This window comes from Phascolarctos cinereus, unplaced genomic scaffold, assembly GCF_003287225.1.
Source record: "Phascolarctos cinereus isolate Bilbo 61053 unplaced genomic scaffold, phaCin_HiC Scaffold_4;HRSCAF=312, whole genome shotgun sequence".
Taxonomy (NCBI): Eukaryota; Metazoa; Chordata; class Mammalia; order Diprotodontia; family Phascolarctidae; genus Phascolarctos; species Phascolarctos cinereus.
Genome location: NW_027555847.1, coordinates 284,530,967 through 284,557,094, shown reverse-complemented (window position 1 = coordinate 284,557,094; position 26,128 = coordinate 284,530,967). Strand labels below are relative to the sequence as shown.

Here is a 26,128-nt window from a genome sequence, read left to right as displayed (position 1 = left end):
ATATGGGGCAGCTAGGTAGTTCAGTGGATAAAGCACTGGGCTGATAACCAAGATGTCTCATCTCCCTGAGTTCAAATCTAGCCTCAGATACTTACTAGCTATGTGATTCTGGGCAAGTCACTTAACCTTGTTTGCCTCAGTTCCTCATCTGTCAAATGAGCTGGAGAAGGAAATGGCAAACCATTCTAGTATCTTTATCAAGAAAACCCCAAATGGGGTCATGAAGAGTCAGATATGATTGAGCAGTAACAGCAACAAAAGCTGAATATAAACTGTGTGAAGGCAGGGACCATCTTACTTTTGTATTTGTATTTCTAGCATCTAGCACAGTGGCTGACATGAAGCAGATGCTTAATAAATACTTGCTGATTGAATTCTTGGGTTATCTCCAGTATTTTACTATCATGAAAAAAACTGCTCTGAATATGCTTTTACAAGTAGCTCTTTTTTTTCTCTTTTTATACCATCCTCAGAATATAGTACTAATTGTAGTAACATCAAGTTAAAAGGTATGAAGTTTTGTGGCTGTTATTGTATATTGCCATAATATTTTCCAAAAAGATGTCATTATTTTATGCCATTAATGTAACGGTCTACTTATTTTACCATAGCCCTTCCAACTTTGAATTTTATTGCCTTTAAGTACCTTGTAAATTTAGTGGATATGTCTAGTAATTCAGAATTGTGCATTTTTTTTGGTAAATTTTTTTGATAATTTGTGTTCCAAGAAATGCCTGTTCATATCTTTTCATCATTTATCTATTGAGGAAAGAATTTAGTAGTACTTTTGAAAAATTCCTTTTAGAGCTTTTGCATGACTTAGCATAGACACCTTATTAGTAGGCTGGATTGGCAAATAGCTTCAGATCTGGGAGCATCATTCATAGGAAAATGTTTCAATTTATGAGTACATTTAAAATATATTTTCTATTTAATTAAATATTTCACAATTACATGCAAAAAACTTTTTTTAACATTTATTGTTAAAAGTTTTTGAGTTCCATATTCTCTCCCTCCCTCTTCCCATTCCTACCCCTTGAGAAGGCAAGCAATATGTTATACATGCAAAGTCATGCAAAACACATTTCTATATTAGCCATGTTACTAAAGAAAACTGGTAAAAAAACATCAAGAAAAATAAAGAAAATTTTATAAGTATGCTTCAATCTGCACTCAGACTTCATTAGTTCTTTCTCAAGTGGTGGGTAGCATTTTTAATCATGGGTTCTTTGAAATTGTCTTGGATCATTGTCTTGATCAAAGTAGCCAAGTCTTCCACAGTTGATCCTTATAATATTGCTATTATTGTCTACAGTGTTCTCTTGGTTCTGCTCACTTCACTTTGCATCAGTTCATATATGTTTTCCCAGGTTTTTCTGAAGGTATCCTGCTTGTCATTTCTTATGGCACAGGAATATTCCATCACAATCTTGTACCACAACTTTTTGAGCCAGTACCCAACTGGTAGACATCTCCTCAATTTCCAGTTCTTTGCCAGCACAAAAAGAGCTGGTATAAATATTTTGTACAAATAGGTCTTTTCCCTTTTCTTTGATCTCTTTGAGATATAGACCTAGCAGTGGTATTATTGGTTAAAGGATATGCACAATTTTATAGTCCTTTAGGCATAGTTCCAAATTTTTCTCCACAATATTTGGACCAGTTCACAACTCCACCAAAATTGCATCAGTGTCCCAATTTTCCCATATCCCCTCCAACATTTCTAATTTTCCTTTTATGAGTACATTTTAACATTTTAAATCCAGTTAATGACAAGAACTTTAAGGGGGAGGTATTACTATCTTAAGGCCTAGCTTTTAATACCATTGCATTTATGTTGTTTAATTTGATAAGTGGATAAATTTTTAAAGTTTTCCTTTTAAAAAATTGGTGCATTTTATTTTTTATAATACATTTATTTCCGAATGTACCTTCCTACCCATCAATTCTTCACTTGTGACAGATTTAAGGAAAAAAAGGTCAGCCAACCAAGTTGACCTTGTCTAACACAATGTTAGACATCTTCAATGAAGGCTACAAGGTGCATCTTCTCAGTTTTTATCTGGGGTCAAACTTCATTTTCTTGCTCTTTCTGTTTATGTTGTTGCAAATGTTTTTTCTGAACTCATTTGTTGTTTCTTATAGTACAATAATATCCAATTATGTTCACGTGCCACAATTTTAAAGAAATAAATTTTGAAAATCAAACAAAGCAGTACGCTGACAAATAATCTTTCTCTCATAAATGATTTAGAAGAGAAACAGCAAACTACTCTTACTGAATGGTACTCTGCTCAAGAGAATAGCATCAAACCTGAATCTCAAAGGCAAAGAACTGTTCCAAATGTTACTGAAGAATATGATTTATTGGATGATGGTGGTGATGCTGTGTTTAGTCAATTGGTAAGACTTTTACTGTGCTAACTGGAACTTTGAGTATTTTCATCTTTTATTTTTTCTGAACATTAAGTTGTATTCTAGTCATTGCTCCTTGTGAACTTAGAGGATGAATTCATTAGTTAAATGGTGCTAAAATTTTTGCTTTTTTAAAAAGTATGTCTATAGCAACTCTTAGAAAAATGAAAATATTTAAAATTCTACATCTTTGTGTAGTTGCTGTGATACTAATATACTTGTTTCTATAAGGTATGGGTCATGATTTGAGCACGTTCAAAACCAAGACATTTTGTTATATTTTGATGCCTCATTGTAGTGTAGAGTTGACCCTGTATTCACAAAGACTGTGCCTGAGAAATGCAAAACTGGCAAGTGTTACGAGTTGGAAAGGCTTTAAGTATGACACGTTGCCAACTATTGTCTAAAGACCAGCCAAGCTAAATTCATTCATAATTCATAATCATCATCTGGTTGGCTGTCAACCAATGAATCTTTTTGGTCAGAGCACACATTAAACTGTTTCCTAAAACATGCAAGTGTTGTGTTCTCTGTGGCTGGAGGAAATACACATACCAATGAAATTTCAGATCACTTGAAGTATTAAAGTATTTCAAAGCAATTTTTGATCATGTCATTGCAAGCTTAATAGTGCTGGAGTTATATCTTCTTTATATGTCCAGAGGTAACATTGTGAATGCCTGTTGTTAAGCTCATGCAGAACATGTCATTATCATCATCATATTATTACTTATATTTATGTTTTATATTATTTTATAATATATTATACTTATGATGATAAAGCTAATTGCTAGAATGTATATAGTGCTTTAAAGTTTTCTATGCGCTTTATGTATGTTATCTCATTTGATCTTCTCAACAACCTTATGAGGTAGAAACTATTATCGTCTTTTATAGATGAAGAAACTTGGTCTGAGACAGGTTAAATTACTTGTCAGAGATCACACAGCTAGTTGGTGTTTGAGACAGGCTTCTAACTCAGGTCTTCCTGACTCATAGGTCCAACACTCCATCCACTGTGTCACCTAGCTCCCTAGTCATAATGTATTTGTCTTTACTTCACTGATATTAAAGATTTTTTGAAGTAATGGTTTTTATAGATTATCACATTCTTAACAACCGTCTCTTCAGACATTAGATTAATTTGAAAATTTCTGCATTTTTAGACTGAAAAAGATGTGAATTGCCTTGAACCATGGCTAATAAAAGAAATGGATGCTTGTCTTTCTGACATATGGCTGCATAAAGATGTCGATGCGTTTGCTCAGGTGTTTCATCTTATTTTAACGGAAAATGTTAGCGGTACGTTATATCTTTTAATAAATTGCTCAATACATGTAGTTATCTTGTAGAGGAAATTTAGGTTATATAGAAATTTATTCCCTAAGTTTTTCAGTTATTTTCAAAAAGTTGTTCATTCCTCAAACATATGAGTGCTTACTCTGTAAGGCACTATGGAGGATACAAAGACAAATAAGCCATAGTCTCTGCCTTATGATCATAAGGTAGTTTGTATTCAGTACTTTATTTTATATCTCTGAAACCACCTCTTTGTACTAATATATTGGACATTTATGTACTAAATTACTAATTTAATAAATGATATTATATAATAAGACACCGAGGTATACTATATATGCATAATATGTGGTGTTACCAATATTTCAGTTCATGAGGTATCCCCACATCATGTTTGTGGATAAGCACTAGCAATCTATAATACCATCAGGATGCATTTTCAGGGGTATACAGGGCCATAGGCAATATTTGTAAAAATCTCATTTATCTTTGTTTTCTTCCACTTCCTGGTCCCTTTTTTCCATGTCTTATGAGACACAATTGCTCTCATGCTTTCGTCTTGGTGTTCCAGGTCCCATACACTAAGCCTAACCCTTGTTTTATATAGTGGGCTCCATTTGTCAGAGTTGCATATATCTATACATATAGGAAAGTGTGTGTGTGTGTGTGTGTGTGTGTGTGTATGCTAATCTATATGTATAATATAATATGTGTATAATATGGTACATTATATACATAGCATGTGTTTATATGTACACATTATATATGTATACAAATGTATTTACGTGTATAATATAACAGTATATTACAGTATGTCAATATTATATAATACATATGTATGTATAGGTGTGTGAGTTCATATACCTATGTATCATGTATACAATATATACATACATATATACATACATACACACACACACACAAATGTGTGTGTATGTATTATGCCATTGAGTATGTATTTGGAAATAATCAAATGATTATTAAAGATCCTAACAGATAATTCAGTCATAGGCATAAGTAGTAATATACATCAACTTTTATCAGTCTGTTTTGTTTTCTATAGTAAATTCTTTTCAGAAATTACCCTTTTGATTTTGGTTATGCAATAAGAGCAAATTATTTTGAGAAGCAATGATAAAAAGTCCCTGAGAAATGCATTGTAGAAAATTTTTAACTTATCAGAGTCTTCCTCACAGAGAGATTTTTATAGGAAATAACATTTTTACAAATGATGCAATTCTATTCAAATGCCATGGGGAAATTATCTCATAGTTTATCATTTTTTATAAATAATACTTTGAATTAATAGATTTCTGAACCTGTCATCACTTTCTGATAAAAATAAGTTTGCATTTTCCTGATCTTTGTATCCAGAGTCCTCTTTATAATTTATGTGTTATCATTTTGTGATCAAGAAGGAGTCTAGGCTGAGGGAAATAATTCATGTGATTTAAGAGACAATAACCTTTCAGTGTTAATTCCTTTTCAGCAATGTTACAGATTTCAGATATTACTGTGCTTCATTTAAAAATTTAACTATTATCGCCACTTGATCATTCTTTCATGTAGCAGAGTCCTTTCTCTAATTTTATCTGTGTCTAGGGTAGGATAAGAGCAAAGATCTTTATGGTTGACCTGCTTGAGACTGGGTTTTTATGAAGAAAAAAATACTGTTATAATACTCTCACTATATAATTATTTCAAGTTCTCATTTTAATAGTATGGCTAATATTTTTTTAAAGTATTTTTAGTAGCAATTAAGCATCTAATTTCTGGAATTGAAGACATTTAAATATAACAGTTGAATAAAAACTTAAATTTGTAATATGTGATTTATTTGATGTGATAGTTTGAAAAATATTCTGATAAATATTATTTTTATTACTTTCTTTTTTGTTAGTGGATTACAGACACAGCGAAACCAGTGCGACAGCACTAATGGTTGCTGCAGGAAGAGGTTTTTTGAGTCAAGTAGAACAGTTAATTAGTATGGGAGCCAATGTCCATAGCAAAGCATCAAATGGCTGGTAATTGTTTTAAACCTCAGTTATATGTATTTTTATGTCTGTTAATTTATTTGTACTTTTATACTAAAAGCTCCTTTCACCTGCATTTTGATAGATGAATAACAAACTATTGCATGTTTTTGGATGTTAATTTAAAGAAAAGTTCATCTCAGACTGAGTCTTTGAAATTTTGGCAGGATGGCTTTAGATTGGGCTAAACACTTTGGACAGACTGAGATTGTAGACCTTCTGGAGTCTTACAGGTAAATATCTTAAAGATATTTCATGTACATACACATGTATACATACATATACACATTTATGTCAGAGATCTTTGCTTTAAGATCATATACTTTAATAAAATTGAGGCAAATATCCGTATAATAGAATATGATATTCTATTATATTAAAGATGTTTTGTCATTTTTATTGGAATGTAATGACACTGGATAACTAAGATTCAATAGGATTTGGCATATTTTTATTAATACACTGAAAAATCAGAAGAGTAGGACCTTAAGTTTTTAATTGTAATGAAATGAATGGATGTTTTCATAATTTTTAAAACAACTTTATTACCATTTTTAAAGATTTTTGGAAAATAAGTTCCTCTTAGCTTCACTTACTGTACCCTAACACAAGACTTTTTTAATATTTGATTTTTTCCCAATTGCATGTAAAGCAATTTTTAACATTCATTTTTTAAAAAACGAATTTTGAGTTCCAGATTCTCTTCCTCCCTCCCTCCCCTTACCCCACCATGGGGCAGTAAGCAGTTTGATATAGGTTACACATGTACAATCATTTGAGACATTTTTCCGTATTAGTTTTGTTGTGAAAGGAAGCACAGACCAAAAGAAAACCCATGAAAAAATAAAGAGAAAAATAGTATGCTTTGATCTGCATTCAAACACCATCAGTTCTTTTTCTAGAGGTGGATAACATTTTTCATCATGAGTCTTGCTGTTACTGTGTATAGTGTTCTGGTTCTAGTCACTTCACTTTGCGTCAGCTCATATAAGTCTTAGAAGGTTTTTCTGAAAGCATCCTGCTCATTATTTCTTAGCACAATAATATTTCATTGCAATCATGTATCACTTGTTCAGTTATTCCTCAACTCATGGACATTCCTTCAATTTCCAGTTCTTTTCCACCACAGAAAAGAGCTGCTATAAATACTTTTGTACAGATAGGTTCTTTTCCTTTTTTTTCTTTTAATCTCTTTGGGATGCAGCCCTAGTAGTGGTATTGCTGGGCCAATGGGTATGCACAGTTTTATTGCCACTTGGGTATAGTTCCAAATCGCTCTTCACAATGGTTGTTTTTGTTCACAACTCTACCAACAGTGCATGAGAATCCCAATTTTCCCACATCCCCTCCAACATTTCTCATTTTCCTTTTCTGTCATATTAGCCAGTCTTATAGGTGTGAGGTGGTACCTCAGAGTTGTTTTAATTTGCATTTCTCTCATTAGTAGTAATTTAGAGCATTTTTTCATGTGATTAGAGGTATCTTTGATTTCTTCTTCTGAAAACTGCTTGTTCATATCATTTAACCATTTATCAATTGGGGAATGACTTGTATTCTTATAAATTTGACTCAGTTCTCTCTGTATTTGAGAAAAGAGGCCTTTATCAGAAACACTTGCTGTAAAGATAATTTTTTCTCAGCTTTCTGCTCTCCTTCTAATTAGTTGTGTTGGTTTGCTTGTGCAAAGTCTTTTTAATATAAAATAACCCAAATTATCCATTTTTTGTCTTATAATGCTCTTTCTCTTATTTGGTCATAAATTCTTCCCCCTATCCACAGCTCTGACAGGTAAATTATTCCATGCTTCCCTAATTTGTCTTTTATGTGTAGAAATCATGTGCTCATTTTGACCCTATCTTGTTATACGATGTGAGATGTTGATCTTTACCTAGTTATTGCCAAACTTTTCCAGTTTTCCTAACAGTTTTTGCCAAATAGGAGTTCTTGTGTCAAAATCTTGCGTCTTTGGGTTTATCAAACACTAGATTACTATGGTCATTTACTACTGTGTATTGTGTGCCTAATCTGTGCCATAGATCCACCACTCTATTTCTTAGCCAGTACCAGATTGTTTTGATGATTACCACTTTATGCAATTTGAGGTCTGATATGACTAGGCCACCTTCCTTCACATTTTTTTCATTGATTCCATTAATATTCTTGATCTTTTGTTCTTCCAGATGAATTGTCATTATTGTTTCTAGCTCTATAAAATGATTTTTTAGTAGTTAGATTTGTATGACACTGAACAAGTAGATTAATTTAGGTAGAATTGTCATTTTTATTACATTGCCTTGGTCTACTAATATGCAATTAATATTTTTTCAATTGTTGGGATGTGACTTTATTTTTGTGAAAACTATTTTGTAATTGTGGTCATATCGTTCCTGGGTTTGTCTTGGTAGGTAGACTACTGAGTGTTTTATGTTGTCTACAGTTATTTTAAATGGAATTCCTCTTTCCATCTCTCGCTGCTGGGCTTTGTTGGTAATATGTAGAAATGCTAATGACTTAAGTGAGTTTATTTTATATCCTGCAGCTTTGCTTAAGTTAATTATTTTAAGTAGTTTTTTAGTTGATTCTCTAGAATTCTCTAAGTATACCCCTCATATCATATGCAAATAGTGATGATTTTCTTTCCTCATTGCCTATTCTAATTCTTTAAATTTCTTTTTTCTTCTCTTATTGCTATAGCTAGCGTTTTTAGTCCTATATTATATAATAGTGTTGATAAAGAGCATCCTTCCTTCACCCCGATGTTATTAGGAAGGCTGCTATCTTATCCCCTTGACAGATAACACTTGCTGATGGTTTTAGATGGCTACTATTTATCATTTTAAGGAAAGCTCCATTTATATTTATGCTTTCTGGTGTTTTTAATAGGAATAGGTGTTGTATTTTGTCAAAAGCTTTTTTTATATCTATTGAAATAATTATATTATTTCTGTTGGTTTTGTTATTGATATGGTCAGTTATGCTGATAGGTTTCCTAATATTGAACCAGCCTTCCATTCCTGGTATAAATCCCACTTGATCATAGTGTGTGATCTTTATGATACATTGCTGTAATCTCCTTACTAGTATTTTTAGATTTTTTTTCACATCAGTATTCATTAGAGAAATTGGGCTATAGTTTTCTTTCTGTTTTAACTCTTCCTGGTTTTGGTATCAGCACCATATTTGTGTCATAAAAGGAATTTGGTAGAACTCCTTTTTTGCCTGTTTTTCCAAATAGTTTATGTAGTATTAGAATTAATTGTACTTTAAATGGTTGGTAGAATTCACTTTTGAATCCATCTGGCCCTGGGGATTTTTTTTTTTAGGGCCACATACCCAGGCTCATACTGGCTGGGTGGAGGGCCTCACTGCTGCCTCATACAAGGGAGGGGGGACCTTGCTGCTTCCTTGCTAGGGCACAGGCTGGTGCTGCTTGCTTTCACTGCCTGCACTGAATTGCACTCCACTCATACCTCATTGAGATAGACCTTTTCTGTTGATATTCTAAGTTGTCTAAAGCTGGAAAATTGTTTCATTTGCCCCTTTCTGCAACTCCAGAATTAATTTTGAGGTATTATTTTAAAGCTGTTTGGAGGGGAATTTGGGAAAGCTCCAGCAAGTTCCTGCCTTACTTTGCCATCTTGACTTTGCTTTTTAAGTCTACAAGAATCTTATCAAAGAAAATTATAGGGAAAATTGTTTGTAGTTAACATAGGATATCTATTATTTAAAAATAAGTGAAACTCTTAACCAAATGATCTTACTTATGGAATGGAATGCTTTTGAATTAGAATTTTTTTCTTTTAACATAGTAAATTTACTGGATAAAGTAAAACTTGAAAACTACAGTTGGTAGTGTAACTGTGGTTTGAGAAAGGGCAATAGTGTGTCCTAATTTAGTACCAGTTAGTGCCAATGTGGAAAGATCACATTGTCCTAGATCTAGATAGAGACACCTGAAGCACAATTATAGGAAATTCACATCAACTTACTGTAAAATCTGGAACACCTAGCAGTTTAAAATATTTTTGTAGGGTTATTCTAGTGTACTTTTACTTCTGCCCAGTTTATCCCCTCAGTTCCAGCCTAGTTTGGATGGAAGGGATGTGAATCAGTATAGTTAAGTTTTGGATTAATCACCTTCCAAGAACAAAAAACAAAGGTATAGAATCATCAAGGGTCCAATAGTTGATTGTAAATCATCAGCATTTTGAAAGCTCATGTATTTTTCATGGTGTTCCTTTTCAGATTCTCTAGGTATTCAAATGAAGGAGGTATGGAAATATTTTGTTTGAATTGCCATATGGTAATTGGACAACTCATTTTATTTGTGCAAGTCTTGACCATTACTTGAAGAAATGCATGCACCTTGAAAAGTGAATAAAGCAAAAAAGTAAATTAAAAACAAACTTACTGAGAATTATTTGATAAGCTTTTTTTAAAAAATAATTATTTTTAATTGATTGCTTTTGTTTTTATGTCACATTTCCCAAAGCTCTTCTTTTACACCCCTGCCTAACAAGCTCATCTTGTAAGAAGAGATTTAAAGAAGAGGGGGACAATCAGATCAACTAACATACTATTTTTGTCTGACGGTATATGGAATTTTCTGTACTTATAACCCTCCTTTTTCAGTAAAAGATGTGAAATGCATTTTGATTTGTTTTGTTTTTACTCTTTTTCAGGTCCATACTTGATCGTTTTAATTATTCATTGTTCAGTTTTGTTTGTTCTTTTTGTTTATGTTGTAGTCATTTGTATATTGTTTCCCTGATTTTACTTACTTAGCTGTCAGTTCATATAGGGCTTTCCATATTTCTCTGAATTTTTTTATGTTCAGTTTTTCTTACAGTGCATTCATGTGCTATTAAATTAGTTCCCCTAGTCATTGTCCTACCAATATGCTCCTGTTTTGTCTTCAGTTCTTTGCTACCAAAAAAAAATCCTGCTATGAATATTTTGGTCTATGTAGTATATTTCTTTCTGTTATTGCCATCTTGTAGTTTATGCCCCTTGTGGTAGTATATGTGGGTCAAAAGTAATAGACATTCCTATACCCCAAAGAGATCAAAGGAAAAGGAAAAGGGCAAAGATATTTATAGCAGCTCTTTTTGTGACAGCAAAGAACTGGAAATTGAAGGGATGTCCATCAATTGGGGAATTGCTGAACAAGTTGTGTACATGATTGTGTGGAATATATTGTGCTATTAAGAAATACAAGTATGATGCTTTCAGGAAAAACCTGGAAAGATTTACATGAACTGATACAAAATGAAATGAGCAGAACCAGAACATCGTAGACAGTAACCACAATATTATAAGGATGATCAACTGTGAAAGACTTAGCTGTTCTCAGCTGTACAGTGATCCAAGACAATTCTGAAGGGCTTATGATGAAAAATGTTATCCACCTCCAGAGAAAGAACTGATAGAGTCTGAATGCCAATGGAAGCATCCATTTTTTCTATCTTTATAATTTTTTTTGGTCTGAATTTTCTTTTGTACCATGACTAATATGCAAATGTTTTTCATGTCTGCACATTTATAATTGATATATTGCTTGCCTTCTCCAGGAGGGGGAGGTGTGGGAGAGGGACAAAATTTGGAGCTCAAAAATTTACAAAAACAAATGACTCTTTTTTCAGCCTATTAAAACCACTGCCAACACTGTCAATTAAATGAAAATATTTTCTAATAATGATTTTTTTTTGGTCTGCTCCTGCGATTTCAACAGTGTGGAGACTGTGTTATGATTCACATTTTTATATCACTTTAAGGTTTACAAAGCACTTTCCTCATGACAGCTCTTTGGAACTGGAGGTGTGATGTTATCATTCTCATTTTGCAAATAAGGAAATTAAGGCTCAGAGAAATTAAATTATTTACTTAGGATAATGTAGTCAGTTAAGGGTGAGAAGCAAAATTTGAACTCAGTTCTTCCAGTATTCTTTCCGCTATACCTCACAGCTATCTCCACAAATCATTTTACCACAAAATCAGAAGAAAAGCAGAAAAAAAGGCACAGAACTGGCATTTATTTGGCACTAGAGAAACTTTAATTTAGATCACCTTCTTAATTAAAAAACAAACAACTATTTAGTTTACTAAATCATCTTAAGTGTCTTTTAGTGAATGTCCCTCACTTTTTTTTTACAAAATCATGTCAAAGTTTAATTAAATTTCTTTTACTCTTAGTTTTGTGAATTTTTAAAAATGAGTATATCATTTTATTTTTTAACGAGAAATAACATCCTGTCATTACATATTGCGTTATTAAAAGTTGTTATTCAGTTGTATCTGCCTCTCTGGAACCCCATCTGGGGTTTTCTTGGCAAGCTGTAGTTCACTGATGTCATCAAGTTCTATGGTCAGCTTTCTTGCCACTTTAAAGGAAATCAGTAGCACAGCCTATTTAAAACAAATACTGATTGTTTAAAATGGCAATAATAGTTGGTGTGACTTTTTGGTGGTCCAGAGGACAGAAAACCCAGCTTTTAGTGCTTTTAGGTTTGCAAAGTGCCTTATATATGTTATGTAGCTGAGCCTAACATGTATTTGTTACCGCAGATGTTGTCTTCATTTTTAGTGATAAGGAAACTCAAGTTCAGAGAAGTTAAGTGACTTGCTCATGATCTCATAGCTATTAAGAATTGGAGACAGAATTTGAACTCAGGATTTCCTGACTCCAAGCTGTAACTATATCTTCTGTGCCATGTTTCTTTAAGGGGACTTCAGGCACCTTTGAAACCCACCCTAGACAGCAGTTATCATCAAGTTATGTGAATATGCCATAGTAGTAGGTGAAATAAATTTGTAACATAATATTGAGAAAGTACTGGCTTTTGAAATTTGCTTTTTTATGAGAAATTAGCTTTTTTAAATTCTATTTGCTTTTTAAGTGCTTCATTAGAGTTTGGAAATCTAGATGAAAGTTCCTTAGTCCAAGCAAATGGAAGTGATCTCAGTGCAGAAGACAGAGAATTACTGAAAGCGTATCATCACAGCTTTGATGATGAAAAAGTGGACTTGGATTTGATCATGCACCTTCTCTACAACATCTGCCATAGCTGTGATGCTGGTAAATATGTACTATATGTTAAACTTAAGGAACTAAAGCAATTCTATTTTAAGGTAATTCTTGTTTTTCCAAATTATTTATGTGAAGTTATATGTAATAATGCATGAATAGTCCCAGAAATTATTTTAGTATTACAAATTGGCTATACTTAGGTTGTTTCATATGGTAGACCTTCAGTAAATATTTCTTGTTTGATTGAAGTTGTATTAAGTTTTGTTGGACTTTTTTTCTTTATTCTTCCCATAGGAGCAATCTTAATTTTCCTGCCTGGATATGATGAAATTGTTGGACTGAGGGATCGCATTCTGTTTGATGACAAGCGTTTTGCAGATAATGCACATAGGTAGAATCATAGAATTTTAGAACTGGAATGGCCCTTAGAGATTATCTAGTTCAAGCCATGTATTTTGTAGATGAGAGGAAATTGAAGCCAAGAGAGGTGAAGTGATTTATCTAAGTAAAGCTGAAGTTTTCTTATTTAGTTCATTGTTAATCTTATTTAATGTACTGTTATACTATCTCTTTTTGTTGCCCATAGGTATCAAGTCTTTATGCTTCATTCAAATATGCAAACATCTGATCAAAAAAAGGTACTAAAAAATCCACCCTCGGGTATTCGGAAAATAGTAAGTATGATGTAAATTTTCATTTCCCTTCTTATTTATTTTTTCCTATTTCTAGCATTACTTTAAAAATAATATTCTTATTGCAGATCCTTTCTACCAATATTGCAGAAACCAGCATTACAGTCAATGATGTTGTCTTTGTTATTGATTCTGGCAAGGTAAAAGAGGTATGTATGTTTTGTTGTTATTAGCTCCCATGTATGTAGTTATCATTTGTGCATATCTATATCAATCTATATCAGTCATATCTGTATCACTAGTTGCCTATTGTATATTTTGTATTGCATGTTTGTCCAAAACAAGTCATTAGATTTTCCCTCAAACTGCAGTATTTTAAACTTCCTACTATTGTCAAGGGAGAATACAACCATCCTTTCATTTACTCAGGTTCATAACTTTGGAGTCATCCTTGATTCTTCACTGTGACTCACCCTATCTAGTCAGTTTCAAATTTTGTTGTTTCTATCTTCAGAACGTCTCTCATACCTTCCTATCTCTACTCACACCACCACCATCCTAGTTCAGGCCCTCATCATCTCTTGCCTGTACCATATTGCAGTAGCCTATTAGTGTTAGGTTAGCTAAGTGGCACAGTGGATAGAGTGCTGGCCCTGGAAGCAGGAACACTCTTCTTCCCAAGTTCATGTCTGGCCCCAGATACTTACTAGCTGTGTGACCATGGACAAGTCACTTAACCCTGTTTGCTTCAACTGAAACAACTAAACCACAACAAATTAGTCAGTCTTATATAAATATCTCCCTATTGCAACAAAAGTTATTTTCCTAAAGCATACATTTGACCATAACTCCTCCCTAAAAAAAGTAAAAAGTAAAAAAGTAAAGTCCAGTGGCTCTCTCTTACCCCAGGATCAAATATAAACAACTCTGTTTACATTTAACAAATGGACAAAAGCTCTTCATACCCCATTTCCAACTGACCTTTCAGTCTTTCTTTACATTACTTCCCTGCAGACCCTCTGTGGTCTGGCATACTTGCTGATCCTCATATGTGATGCTCCATCTTCCCTCCTTGTGCCCTTGCACTAGATGTTTCCTATTCCCTCTTTTATCTCTGCCTCTGGAAATTCCTGGTTTCCTTCTAAAAACTCAATTGAAATGCCACCTTTTATTTCTTTCTTGGTCCCTTCAGTTGCTAGTACTTTCCCCTCTAAATGCCTATTTCACATGTATCTTGTATATACCCATATATGTATGTTTTCCCCCCTGTTAGAGTGTTTACTCCTGAAGGACAGGAACTGTTTTGCTTTTGTCATTAGATCTCTAGCACTTAATAAAATGTTTGGTACAAATTTTTGTTGTTGTTCAGTAGTTTCAGTCTTGTCCAACTCTTCATGACCCCAATTTGGGGTTTTCTTGGCAAAGATATTAGAGTGGTTTGCCATTTCCTTCTTCAGCTTATTTTACAGATGAGGAAACTGAGGCAAACAAAGTGAAGTGACTTGCCCAGAGTCACACAGCTAGTAAGTGTCTGAGGCCAGATTTGAATTCAGGAAGATAAATCTTCCTGACTTCAGACCCAGTACTATATCCACCTAGCTGCCCTTGGTACAAAATGGAAATTTAATAAATGCTTGTTGATTGATGGTGAATCACTTCACCACTTAGATCATGTATAAAGTAGTAGATCAAATCTGAGCCTGATGGATATTCTTACAACCAGAATTCACTATATAAAAATTTTCTTGGTCTCAGATATTGACCCATTGTAATAGCAGTTTGCTCATCTCAGAGCAGAATTTCCCACCATAAATACTTAAATACAATGAATTCTTATCTCTTTTAATTGTACATTAATAGCCATTTGCTAATATGGGTAGGGGAGAGAGATTGGCATCTAATTCTTTCGTATTGTGTAAGGAGAAAAGTAAGGATATTGTTTAGTTGTGGAAACTTCTCATTTGGATGATAAGTGGTAACAAAGGTAATGAAGTTTCCTAGGTGGATTCCTAGAAGTAACAGATAGCCTTCTTTTTCTTAACAGAACCAAAAAAACAAATGGAACTTTATCTTCCCAGTTCCCTCTTTCCATACAGTGGCAATTTTCATATTTTAAGGAAAACGTGATAGAAAAAAAATCGGACAGAATGAATGAGAACTGCAGGAATGTTTCTCAACTAAACAGTAGTAGGAACAATTGATTATTGTAGGAAAAAATGTTTTCCATGTCATTGAAAAAGTCTATATTGAATCTGTACACTAGAGGGCGTAATTAAGCTTCATTAAGATTATTTTCTTTCAATTGTTGGATACTTTGAGGAAGTAATCTTTAGAAATATTAGAACAGTTCTAATGTGAAAGAATTTGGGCACTTTTCTGAAATTTACCATAACAGGATTAAAATTACAAAAAATGCAGATTCTATTATCTTATAATGATTTTGTCTGCTAAGAAAACTAAGCTATTATAGATAATATATTATTGGTAACCAATTAGATACCTTAAATTGTTTTAATATATTTTTGTAAGTAAAGGATCCTAGATCCTAGATTAGACTCATAGGTTAGAACTGAAAGGTACCTTAGAGGTTAATAGTTCAATTTTCTCATTTTGCTGAGGAGGGAACAGTCTCGGAGGTGAAATGACTTGCCCAAGGTTAGGTAATAAGGGATATACCTGGAATTTGAACCCAGGTCTGGTGACTCCAAATTTAGCGCTTATTCCACTATCTCATGTTGTCCCTTCTTTTCCTATGCCAGTTATGAAAGTATTTAAAAATTACTTAGGAACATTTTAGATGTCCTGGGTTTAAAGACTACTGTGTTAATATTATGTATTAATGATATGAGCACAGTTACATATTACAGTGGATAGAGCACTGAGCTTGGAATCAGGAAGACTTGGCTTTATGAGTTCAAATCCAGCCTCAGATGCTTACTAGCAGTGTGACCCTGAGCAAGTCATTTCATCCTGTTTCCCTGAGTTCTTCATCTGTAAAATGAGCTGGAGAAAGAAATGGCAAAGCGCTCCAGTATTTTTGCCAAGAAAACCGCAAAATGCATTCACAGCAGCAACAAAAATTGATAATATATTTCTGTGTATGAAGTAGACAAGCAGGAAATGTTTCATTCTGTAATATTATGTAAGCAATGCCTTTATAAAAAATTTTATTTAAACTATGTTATGGAAACTTTTTCCCTTATGTATATAAAATGTTATACAAATGAAAAAGCTATAAGCTTTTTCTTATAAGCAAGCTATAAGGCAATTGATGTAAAAATGATGATGATAGCTTACATTTAATATACTGTGGTTACAGAGTTCTTTATACAAATTCAACAAATTCAATTCGGAATATTCTGTTGGTGGGGGAAATCCACAGATAACATAAACATGGTTGTTTTCCTCATAAAGAGATTTAAGGCATAGACAAATATAGCTCTACTATGAGGGAATATAAAGTTATACAGGCAATGGGGTAAAGAAATCTCTCCTGCCCTACAGGAAATTAGAAGAGGAAGAGGATAAGAGAAGGGGGGTGGAGAGATAGAAGGGAGGGCAGATTAAGGGAAGGGATATTCAGAATGCACTCCATCTTGGGGTGGGGAGAGGGACGAGATAGGGAGAAAATTTGGAACACAATATCTTGTGAAAGTTAATGTTGCAGACTAGAAATAAATTGGGGGAAAAAATTTTTTTAATTAAAAATTAAAAAAATTTTAAAAAGAGACTATATAATACATTTTTAAAAGAGGCTCAGAACCTCTGTATGGTCCCAGATGGAGTGAAAGGCAGTGAAGGCTAGCCACTTTTTCTCTCTGGTGAAGTGCTGTAGGATTGAAATTCTGCTTTCTGACTCTAATTAGAGGCAGATAGCTGGCTCAGTGGATGGAGTGCTGGGCCTTTGTTTAGGAAGACGTAAGTTTAAATGCAGCCTCAGATACTCACTACCTTATGTGACCCTGGAGAAGTCTTAACCTTTTTTCGCTTCAGTTTTCCCAACTATAAAAATTACCTTGCAAGGCTGTTGTCGGCATCAAATGGGATATTATTTGTAAAAGGCTTATTAGCACATTTTCTAGCACGTCGTAGGCACAAAAAAAATGCTTCTTCCTTCTAATTCTAATGCTTTTTCCACTGGGCCATGTTGTAGTTTAGAATCCATGCTTTGGAAATAGCTTGTATCTCTGCAATTAATTTTAATTTGGGGAACTTTGAAAGCTTATGATCACTGTGGAGTAGTGTTTACTGTGTTTTGATTTTATGGTCCTATTTGTTTTTATATCTTGTGTAGATCTGCTGCGCTAGAAGCCTAGCAAAGGCTAAAAGAGAAGGGTTTGAATTCTTCATTCTGGGGAAGGGATCTGCTTAATAAGGATTATTTTCATTCTTCCTAACATGCCCTAGCCACAAAGAAAAGTATTTCAAATAAACATGAACCATGTCCTTAGACCTTTCTCTCTGTACTCTCAGGGAAAATGTAATCCACCTAAAAAGTAGATTTAGAAAGGGGAATTGTTAGTCTAGGGCATTATGCAACAATTATGAGAAATGATAAAATTCTTTTCACCAAAATAGATCAGCAAGCAATTCAGCATTGTAACTATGGTTTTTTCTGAGTTGAATTGTTTACAATGTTGCTTATTAGAAAAGAATTTTGGATTATTTATTATGTTACTCCCTTCCATTTCTATTTCTGAGAGATAGTAAGGATTATGTATTAAAATGTAGTGATAAAACTCTTTACTATTCCTTGGTTAAAGGATTTTCATGCTTTTATATTTGAATGTGAACTAAATATTGCAGAAATCCTTTGATGCCCTGAATTACGTTACGATGCTAAAAATGGTGTGGATTTCAAAAGCCAGTGCTATCCAAAGAAAAGGCAGGTAATGTGTATTTAATGTGGATTTTATTAAATTTAAGATATTAATTTTGCACATTAGTGTTAAAAATTGATGTTGAAACGTGGATGTAAGAGGCAATGAAGCGTAATTGGAGGAACTGTAATCAAATCCAGTTTTATCTTTCACTCTTGTTGTGACATTGTGCATTACCTAGGCTCCTTGGGCCTCAATTTTCTTAACTATAAAATTAGAGCACTGCACTAGATTAAGGGTTTTAACCTTTTTTTGTGTTGTGGATTCCTTTTTCATTCTGGTGAAGCTTATGGACTGACTCATTGTCAGAGTAATATTTTTAAATGCATAAAATAAAATACGTAAGTTTACTAAGGAAACCAATTAAATTGAAATAATGCAATTGTCAAAACACTAAAAAGAAAACAGATTGATGGAAGAATCCCTGGACTAGATGAACTCTTAACTGAGATATGATACTGAGATATGCTTTAATTTATTAATGCAAAAGTAATGTCAAGAATAAAATCACCTTACTGGATCAGTAATTTATTTCGTCATGGATGAAGACTGAAACACCTTTATGCCTTCTCATTCCATGTGATTCTTATTTATTGTAAGTTCTTTACAGAGGATATATAGATATTCAGTGGAGGCTTTCTTCTTTTAGTTCTCATCCTGCCTGTCTGATTATTCCTTCTTCGTCTCCTTTGTTGAATCACTCCCTACCTGTGAGTTGTCCCCAAGTCTCTGTCCTAAGCTATTTTCTCTTATTCTGTACACTCTCTATTGATTACCTCAGTTTATCTTTATTTCAATGATTCACAGAGCTGTGTATTCACGCCCTGTCTTATGAATTTCAATCTGATGTCACAACTGCTTATTGAACATTTCTAACTGGATGTTCTTGTGACATCTTAAAGTCAGTATACTAAAAACAGAATTTATTATTTTCCCCCACAATCTCAACCCTCTTCCAAACTTCCCTGTTTCTGTCAAAGATGCCAACATTCTTTCAGTTTCCCAGTTAATTAATCTCAACATTATCCTTCATCCCTCACTCTCCCTTACACCTCATATCCTGTACATTCAGTTACTATATACTACTGTTTCCACTTTTATAGTATCTCTCATATGTGACCCCTTCTCTCTACTCATAAAGCTCTTTATCATCAGAGTTCGGGTCCTCATCACTTCTTGCTTGGATGACTACAGTAGCCTCCTAATGGATTTCCTTGCCTCAAGTCTTTTACCATTGTAGTCCATCCTGCATATTGCTGTTGAAGTGATTTTTCTTAACTGAAGATTTGAACACGAGACTCCCCTGCTTCTATTCCAGTAGCTCTCCCTGTTGCTTCTTAGATCAAATAGATAATCTCTGTTTAGTTTTAAAGCCCTTCACAGCTTGGCCCCCAACCTGTTTTTCCACCCTCAGTTTTACAGCCATTGCAGAGTCATAGAGACTAGAAGTGGTATGTCCTGTATGAGGAACAGGGAGAAGCTCAGTTTGGCTAGATCTTAAAGTACATGAGGAGAAGGCAGAATTAGAGAGGCGAGAGACTTGAGTCAGGGATACCAATTAGAAGGGAAGAGTTTGTCTGACCACGAAGAATTGAGAAGTGTAGGCAATGTGTATAGATGGCTTTTTCAAGGAATTTGGCTGAGACATGGAAGAGAGATATAAGATTTAAGGGTAGGTATAGTTTAGTGAAGGTTTTTTTAAAGATAGAAAGGACATGGGCATATTTAAAAGTGAGAGGCAGCAAACTAGTAGAAGGGGAGAGCTTGAAGATTTGAGAGAGACAGGGAATGATTTAGGCTGTATTCTGCTAGAGAAAATGGAAGGGGAGAGGATCAAGTACAATTGTAAAGAAGTTGGCAAAAAGGACCACCTTTTTGTCAAGAGACTTAAGGAAAATAGGAGATATTATTCATTGATCCTTATTCACTAATTGCCCAAGATACAACATATCTAACTTTTAAAAGGTCCTTGCCTTCCTTTTTTGCGATCTTTTTATTACATTTGTCTATTTCTGAATGGGACACATTGAATTCCTCAATTATTATAATTTTATTATATATTTCTCCCTGCAGTTTGGTTGGCTTTTCCTGAAAGTACTTAAATGATATGCCATTCAGTTTATACATTCTAAATATTGATAGTATTTCATTATCTATGGCACCTTTAAGCATAATGTAGCTTCCTTGTTTTTGTCTTTTGTAACCATGTCCATTTTCACTGCTTCCTTGTCTGAGATGATGATTGACATCTCTGCAAATATTTTTAGATTGATATGCTATAATAAATTCTGTTCCAGCCCCTCAATTTAGTTCAGTCATTGTATATTTTTATGCTTCAAGTCTGTTTCTTGTAAACAACATATTGTTGGAATCTGCTTTCTAATCTATTATGCTACCTTCTTCTAATTTATGGATGAGTTCGTGGTTGTGATTTTTATTGTGTTTTTCCTTCTGTTATTTCCTCTTACAGTTTTTGTCTCTTGCTTCCCCCACCCCCACTTTACAAAGAGCAAAGGGTGGAAAAGGAAACAGAATGGGATCGATATTAGTAATCCCTAATTAAAATGGTCTCATTCCATTCCTTTGCCCCTCTTTTCTTCACTCAATTTGACCTCCTCCCTGATTTTTATATTCTCTTACCATTTAATCCCCCTTTATGATTCATTTTCCATAGTTGAAGTTTGTTTTGCCTCCATGGATCCATCCTTTCTCTTAAATTTCTGTTTTGCCATTCATTTTTCATGCTGCTTTCCTTTTCTTCTTTGTAAACTTGTGTGTGTGTGTGTGTGTTTTCAACCCTTCTTTGCCCAAACACTTCGTGAGATGCCTAATTTCCCCAGTTCTACCTCCATGGTTTTTTACTCTTTTTATGAGAGCTTGAGAGCAAGGCTTGACTTTTTGTTTTGTTTTTGCTTTTCTTTGTAACACCACATTTAGTATAGTACCTGTGTGCTTAACACAGCACCTGGCACATAGTAGGCACTTAATAAATATTACTTGCATGATTAATCCCAGTTATGAGTAAGAGTTAAATTGCTGCCCCTTCTTTGTATCTTTCATTAACATTTTATTAACTTTTCCTTTCCTTTTCTTTCCTTTTCTTTCCTTTCTTAAAAACAACAAAATAGAACCTAACGACTTTTAGGCTGTGGGTTTGATTTTATTCTCTTTGTGACCCTTGGGATTTTGCACAGATACCTTTGTCTTCTCCATATATTGTAATGTAAGCACTTGATCATCATTTATTCCCTTTTGGATGCTCAAGTGTGTTTAACATTCTAAGTTTGTCTTGTCTTGAGTTTTTGTTTCAAAAATTCAACTCAGATCTGGTCTTTTCTTTAGCAGTGCTTATGTAAGTTCTTTTTTCTTTCTTTTTTCTTTTACTTTTTTAAAATTTATTTATTTTTAGTTTTCAGCATTCACTTCCACAAGATTTTGAGTTCCAAATTTTCTCCCTATCTCACCCCTCCTCCTGCCCCAAGACAGCATGCATTCTGAATACCCCTTCCCCTAATCTGCCCTCTCTTCTATCTCCTCCCCCTTCTGTTATTCCCTTCCCCTTCAGTTTTTCTGTAGGGCAGGATAGATTTCTGTATCCCATTTCCTGTATTTCTTATTTCCCAGTTGCATGTGAAAATGGTTTTTTTTTAACATGCGTTTTTAAAACTTTGGGTTACAAATTTTCTCCCTCCCTCCCCACCTACCCTCATTGAAAAGGCAAGCAATTCAATACAGGTTATACGCGTGCAGTCATGCAAAACACTTCCATAGTGGTCATGTTGTGAAAAACTAACTATATTTCCCTTTGTCCTATCCCGCCCCCCCATTTATTCTATTCTCTTTTGACCCTGTCCCTCCTCAGAAGTGTTTGCTTCTGATTACCTCCTCCCCCAATCTGCCCTCCCCTCTATCATCCCCCTGTTCTCTTGTCCCCTTCTCCCCCCTCCCCCCAGTTTTCCTGTACGGTAAGATAGATTTCCATACCCAATTGAGTGTGTATGTTATTCCCTCCTTAAGCCAAATCTGATGAGAATAAGATTCATTCATTCCCTCTCACTTTCCCCCATTTCCCCTCCACTATAAGAGCCTTTTCTTTTCTGTTCTGTGTAAGGTAATTTACCCTATTCTACCTCTCCCTTTCTCTTTCTCCTAGTATAATCCTCTCTCACCCCTTAATTTTATGTTTTGGATATCACCCCTTCATCTTCAACTCACTCTGTGACCTCTATCTATCCATCTACCTATCCATCCATCCATCCATCCATTCATCTATCTCTGTGTGTATATATATATAAAATATATAATGTATGTGTGTGTGTGTATATCTATATCTATACCTATATATGTGTATATATATATACATATGTATATGTGTATATATATACATATTGTATATATATATATACATATATATATACATATATATGTGTATATATGTATATATATATATATATACATATATATATACATATATATGTGTATATATGTATATATATATATATATATATATATATATATATATATATATACATATATGTGTATATATACATATATTCTCCCCCCCCCCCAACTACCCTAATACTGACAAAGGTCTCATGAGTTACAAATACCATCTTTCCATGCAGGAATGTAAACAGTTCAACTTTAATAAGTCTTTTATGATTTCTCTTTCCTGTTTACCTCTTCACGTTCCACCTGAGTCTTGTATTTGAAAGTCAAATTTTAATACTCTGGTCTTTTCATCAAGAATGCTGGAAAGTCCTCTATTTCACTATATGACCATTTTTTGCCCTTAAGGATTATACTCAGTTTTGCAGGTTAGGTCATTCTTGCTTGTAATCCTATCTCCTTTGCCATCCTTAATGTAGAAGCTGCCAAATCTTGGGTTATCCTGATTGTGTTTCCACGATACTTGAGTTGTTTCTTTCTGGCTGCTTGTAATATTTTCTACTTGACCTGGGAACTCTGGAATTTGTCTATAATATTCCTAGGAGTTTTCCTTTTGGGATCTCTTTCAGGAGATGACTGGTGGATTCTTTCCATTTCTGTTTTACCCTCTGGTTCCAGAATATCAGGACAGTTTTCCTTGATAACTTCTTGAAAGATTATGTCTAGGCTCTTTTTTTGATCCTGGCTGTCAGATAGGACTTTAAAGGTCCATTTACCCCCAGTGAGATTATATTCAGTTTTGCAGGATAAATTTTTCTTAATTGAAAGCCTTTTTCTTTCACCTTTTGTTAAGTGGTATTCCAGGATTTCCTTTCATTTATAAGAACTGAAACTTATCCTTTTATGATCCTTGCTCTGTTTCCTTGAATGCTTGCTTTCTGGCTTCTTGCAATCTTTCTTTGACCTGGAAGCTGTGGATTTTGGCTGTTCCTAGACATTTTCAATTTTGGGTTCTCAAGGTGATCATTTTTTCTTGCAAACATCAGCCACCTTAAGAAGGGTTAATTATTGACAGTTTAGTTATAAAACTATGTACTGTGCAATAGTAAATATAACACATCTTTTAAGCATATTTTTATGGAGAGTTTTTCACAACACTTTCTAATCTGTTATTTGAAAGAGCTCAGAATGCATCTCACTCAGCAGACAAAACCTTTGTGAAGAGAAGAGACTGTCAGCAAATTGCAACATTAATTAAAGTGAAAGCTCAGTTGTGAAACATTGTAGAGGAAATGGGAGAAGGTGGTGATGGAATATATGTGATCTCACAAAAATGGAGAAAAGCAATTCAGAAAATCAGCTTGTACAAACCTTGGCATGAGGTCCAGCAAAACCGGATTATCATAGAAACATTTGTAGAAGAAATTATAAAGAGGACAACAAATATTAACAGCAAAATGTGATAATTCTGATCATGTTTTTATTATAATCTAGTCTTATTAATAAAAGTAAATTCTGCTACTTTAAAGACCCAATGAACTACTTGAGAAATTGGTAATGACAATTTAAGAACATGAAGTTGATAAGAATAAAATAACAGTACCTGATCAAATACCTATAGAAGATACCCATGCTGGGAATGATGATTTTAAGGAAACTCAGGATATCTCAAGGGAGGCTTCTAGAAGGATAGAATAGCTTTTTGGTGCTTTTAATCAGAAAAGGGCAGCCAGGCAATTACAGGCAATTGTCAACCCATAGCTGATTTCTCATGTCTATAAAATCTTTAAGACTACTTCACAGTATTTATTGAAGTGAATTGATAACTGAGATTCTTTCAGTCATTTATGTTTTTAAATTGTTGGTTCATAAACTGTATTATAGCTTACTATTTTAAATAAGTACATTATTTATCAAATACATTTATTAAATACCCTTTTTCTATGATGGAATTTTAGGTTTTATATTGAAGGATTTGTAGGAAAGGGAAGACATGATTCTTGCCTATTAGGAACTTAAAAAGTTAGCAACATTATTCAAGCTTTCACTGTACAAATTAGTATTGCACAAATAGAAGGAGAAATTAGAATGGTATCAAATACTTGATCAGAGGAGGAAGTGGCTGGAAATGGATTTTGGAAGAGGAAAATGACACTGAGAAAACATTCTGCATGGGAAGAATATAAGACAACAGCTAACAAATATTATTTAGAAATAACAATTTGGATTGAAAAAGGAAAATAAAAATGTTAACATTATGTGTTTATCAAAGGTTAGTTAGTGTTGGGAATTATAAAACTGGAGGTGATAGGGTCAGGAAAATCTATAATTTCTACTTTTGTTTAATCTGTAAAAGAGTCATATTTCATAGAAAAAGTATGATTTTAATAGCTATTTGAATAATGAAGTATATGGGTTAGTGGGTAAGAGTAGAATGGAATGAGGTAATGAAAAAAGAAAAACTTTGAACAAATTTCTCAGAATCAAATGCCATTGGGGAACCTAAATTGTGGGACAGGATGATTTTAGGATGGGAGAGGAGATTAAAGAAATATGATAGCTGATAATCATAGAATTATAGTTTGAGGTTGGGAGGAACCTAAACTATCATATAATCAGAGAGGTGGAAGTGGCCATTTACTTCAACTCATACATTAAATGAATCTGTGGTAATACATGACAAGTAGGCGTCTAGCCTCTGCTTAGAGATCTCCAAGACTGTGGAACACTTCACCTTTCAAGGCAGCCCATTCCACTTATTGATAGCTTTTCTTGGTAGGAGATTTTTTTTGAATTACAACCTAAGTTTTCCTCTTTACAACTTCCATCCATTTTTCCTGGATATATCTTCTGGGGCCAAATAGAACAAATCTAACTGCTCATCCACATATTAGTCCTTCAGACACTTGAAGACAATTATCACATGTCCTTGGAGCCTTTTCTTATGTGTGCCCAGTTTCTTTAATAAAACTTCATATGACATGAGCTCTAGGCCTATCCTAGTTGCCTTCCTCTGGACATTATCTTATCAACAACTTAAGACTCAGAGATTCAGAGCTAACAAGTACCTAACCAGCCATAGAGGCACCTTCATTTTACAGATGAGGAAACTGAGCCAAAGAAGTTAAGTGACTTGTGCAAGGTAGCAGCTAGTGTCAGAGACAGTATTTGAACATTTTTGTTGTTGAGTTGCCTTTCAGTCATGTCTAACTCTTCGTGACCCCATTTGGGATTTTCTTGGCAAAGATACTGGAGTGGTTTGCCATTTCCTTCTCCATTTTACAAATGAAGAAACTGAGTCAAACAGGGTTAAATGACTTTCCCAGCATCACACAGCTGGTACGTGTCTGAGGCCAGATTTGTACTCAGGAAGACGACTCCAGGCCCAGTGCTCTGTCCGCTGCATCAACTAGCTGCCCCAGATATAACATACGTTTTCCTCTTTCTAAG

The 26,128-nt window shown here is 34.0% G+C and overlaps 1 protein-coding gene across 1 annotated transcript in view; it reads left to right on the top strand.

Annotated features, from left to right (window-relative positions):
* Positions 1-26,128, top strand: part of YTHDC2 (YTH N6-methyladenosine RNA binding protein C2) — an 83,227-nt gene that overhangs the window by 21,001 nt on the left and 36,098 nt on the right. The window contains exons 9-17 of the mRNA XM_021009446.2: positions 2,255-2,403; positions 3,582-3,717; positions 5,615-5,741; positions 5,918-5,983; positions 12,647-12,825; positions 13,072-13,168; positions 13,364-13,451; positions 13,538-13,618; positions 18,216-18,298. Of these exons, the coding sequence (XP_020865105.1) occupies positions 2,255-2,403; positions 3,582-3,717; positions 5,615-5,741; positions 5,918-5,983; positions 12,647-12,825; positions 13,072-13,168; positions 13,364-13,451; positions 13,538-13,618; positions 18,216-18,298 (1,006 nt within the window). The remainder of the gene's footprint in view (positions 1-2,254; positions 2,404-3,581; positions 3,718-5,614; positions 5,742-5,917; positions 5,984-12,646; positions 12,826-13,071; positions 13,169-13,363; positions 13,452-13,537; positions 13,619-18,215; positions 18,299-26,128) is intronic.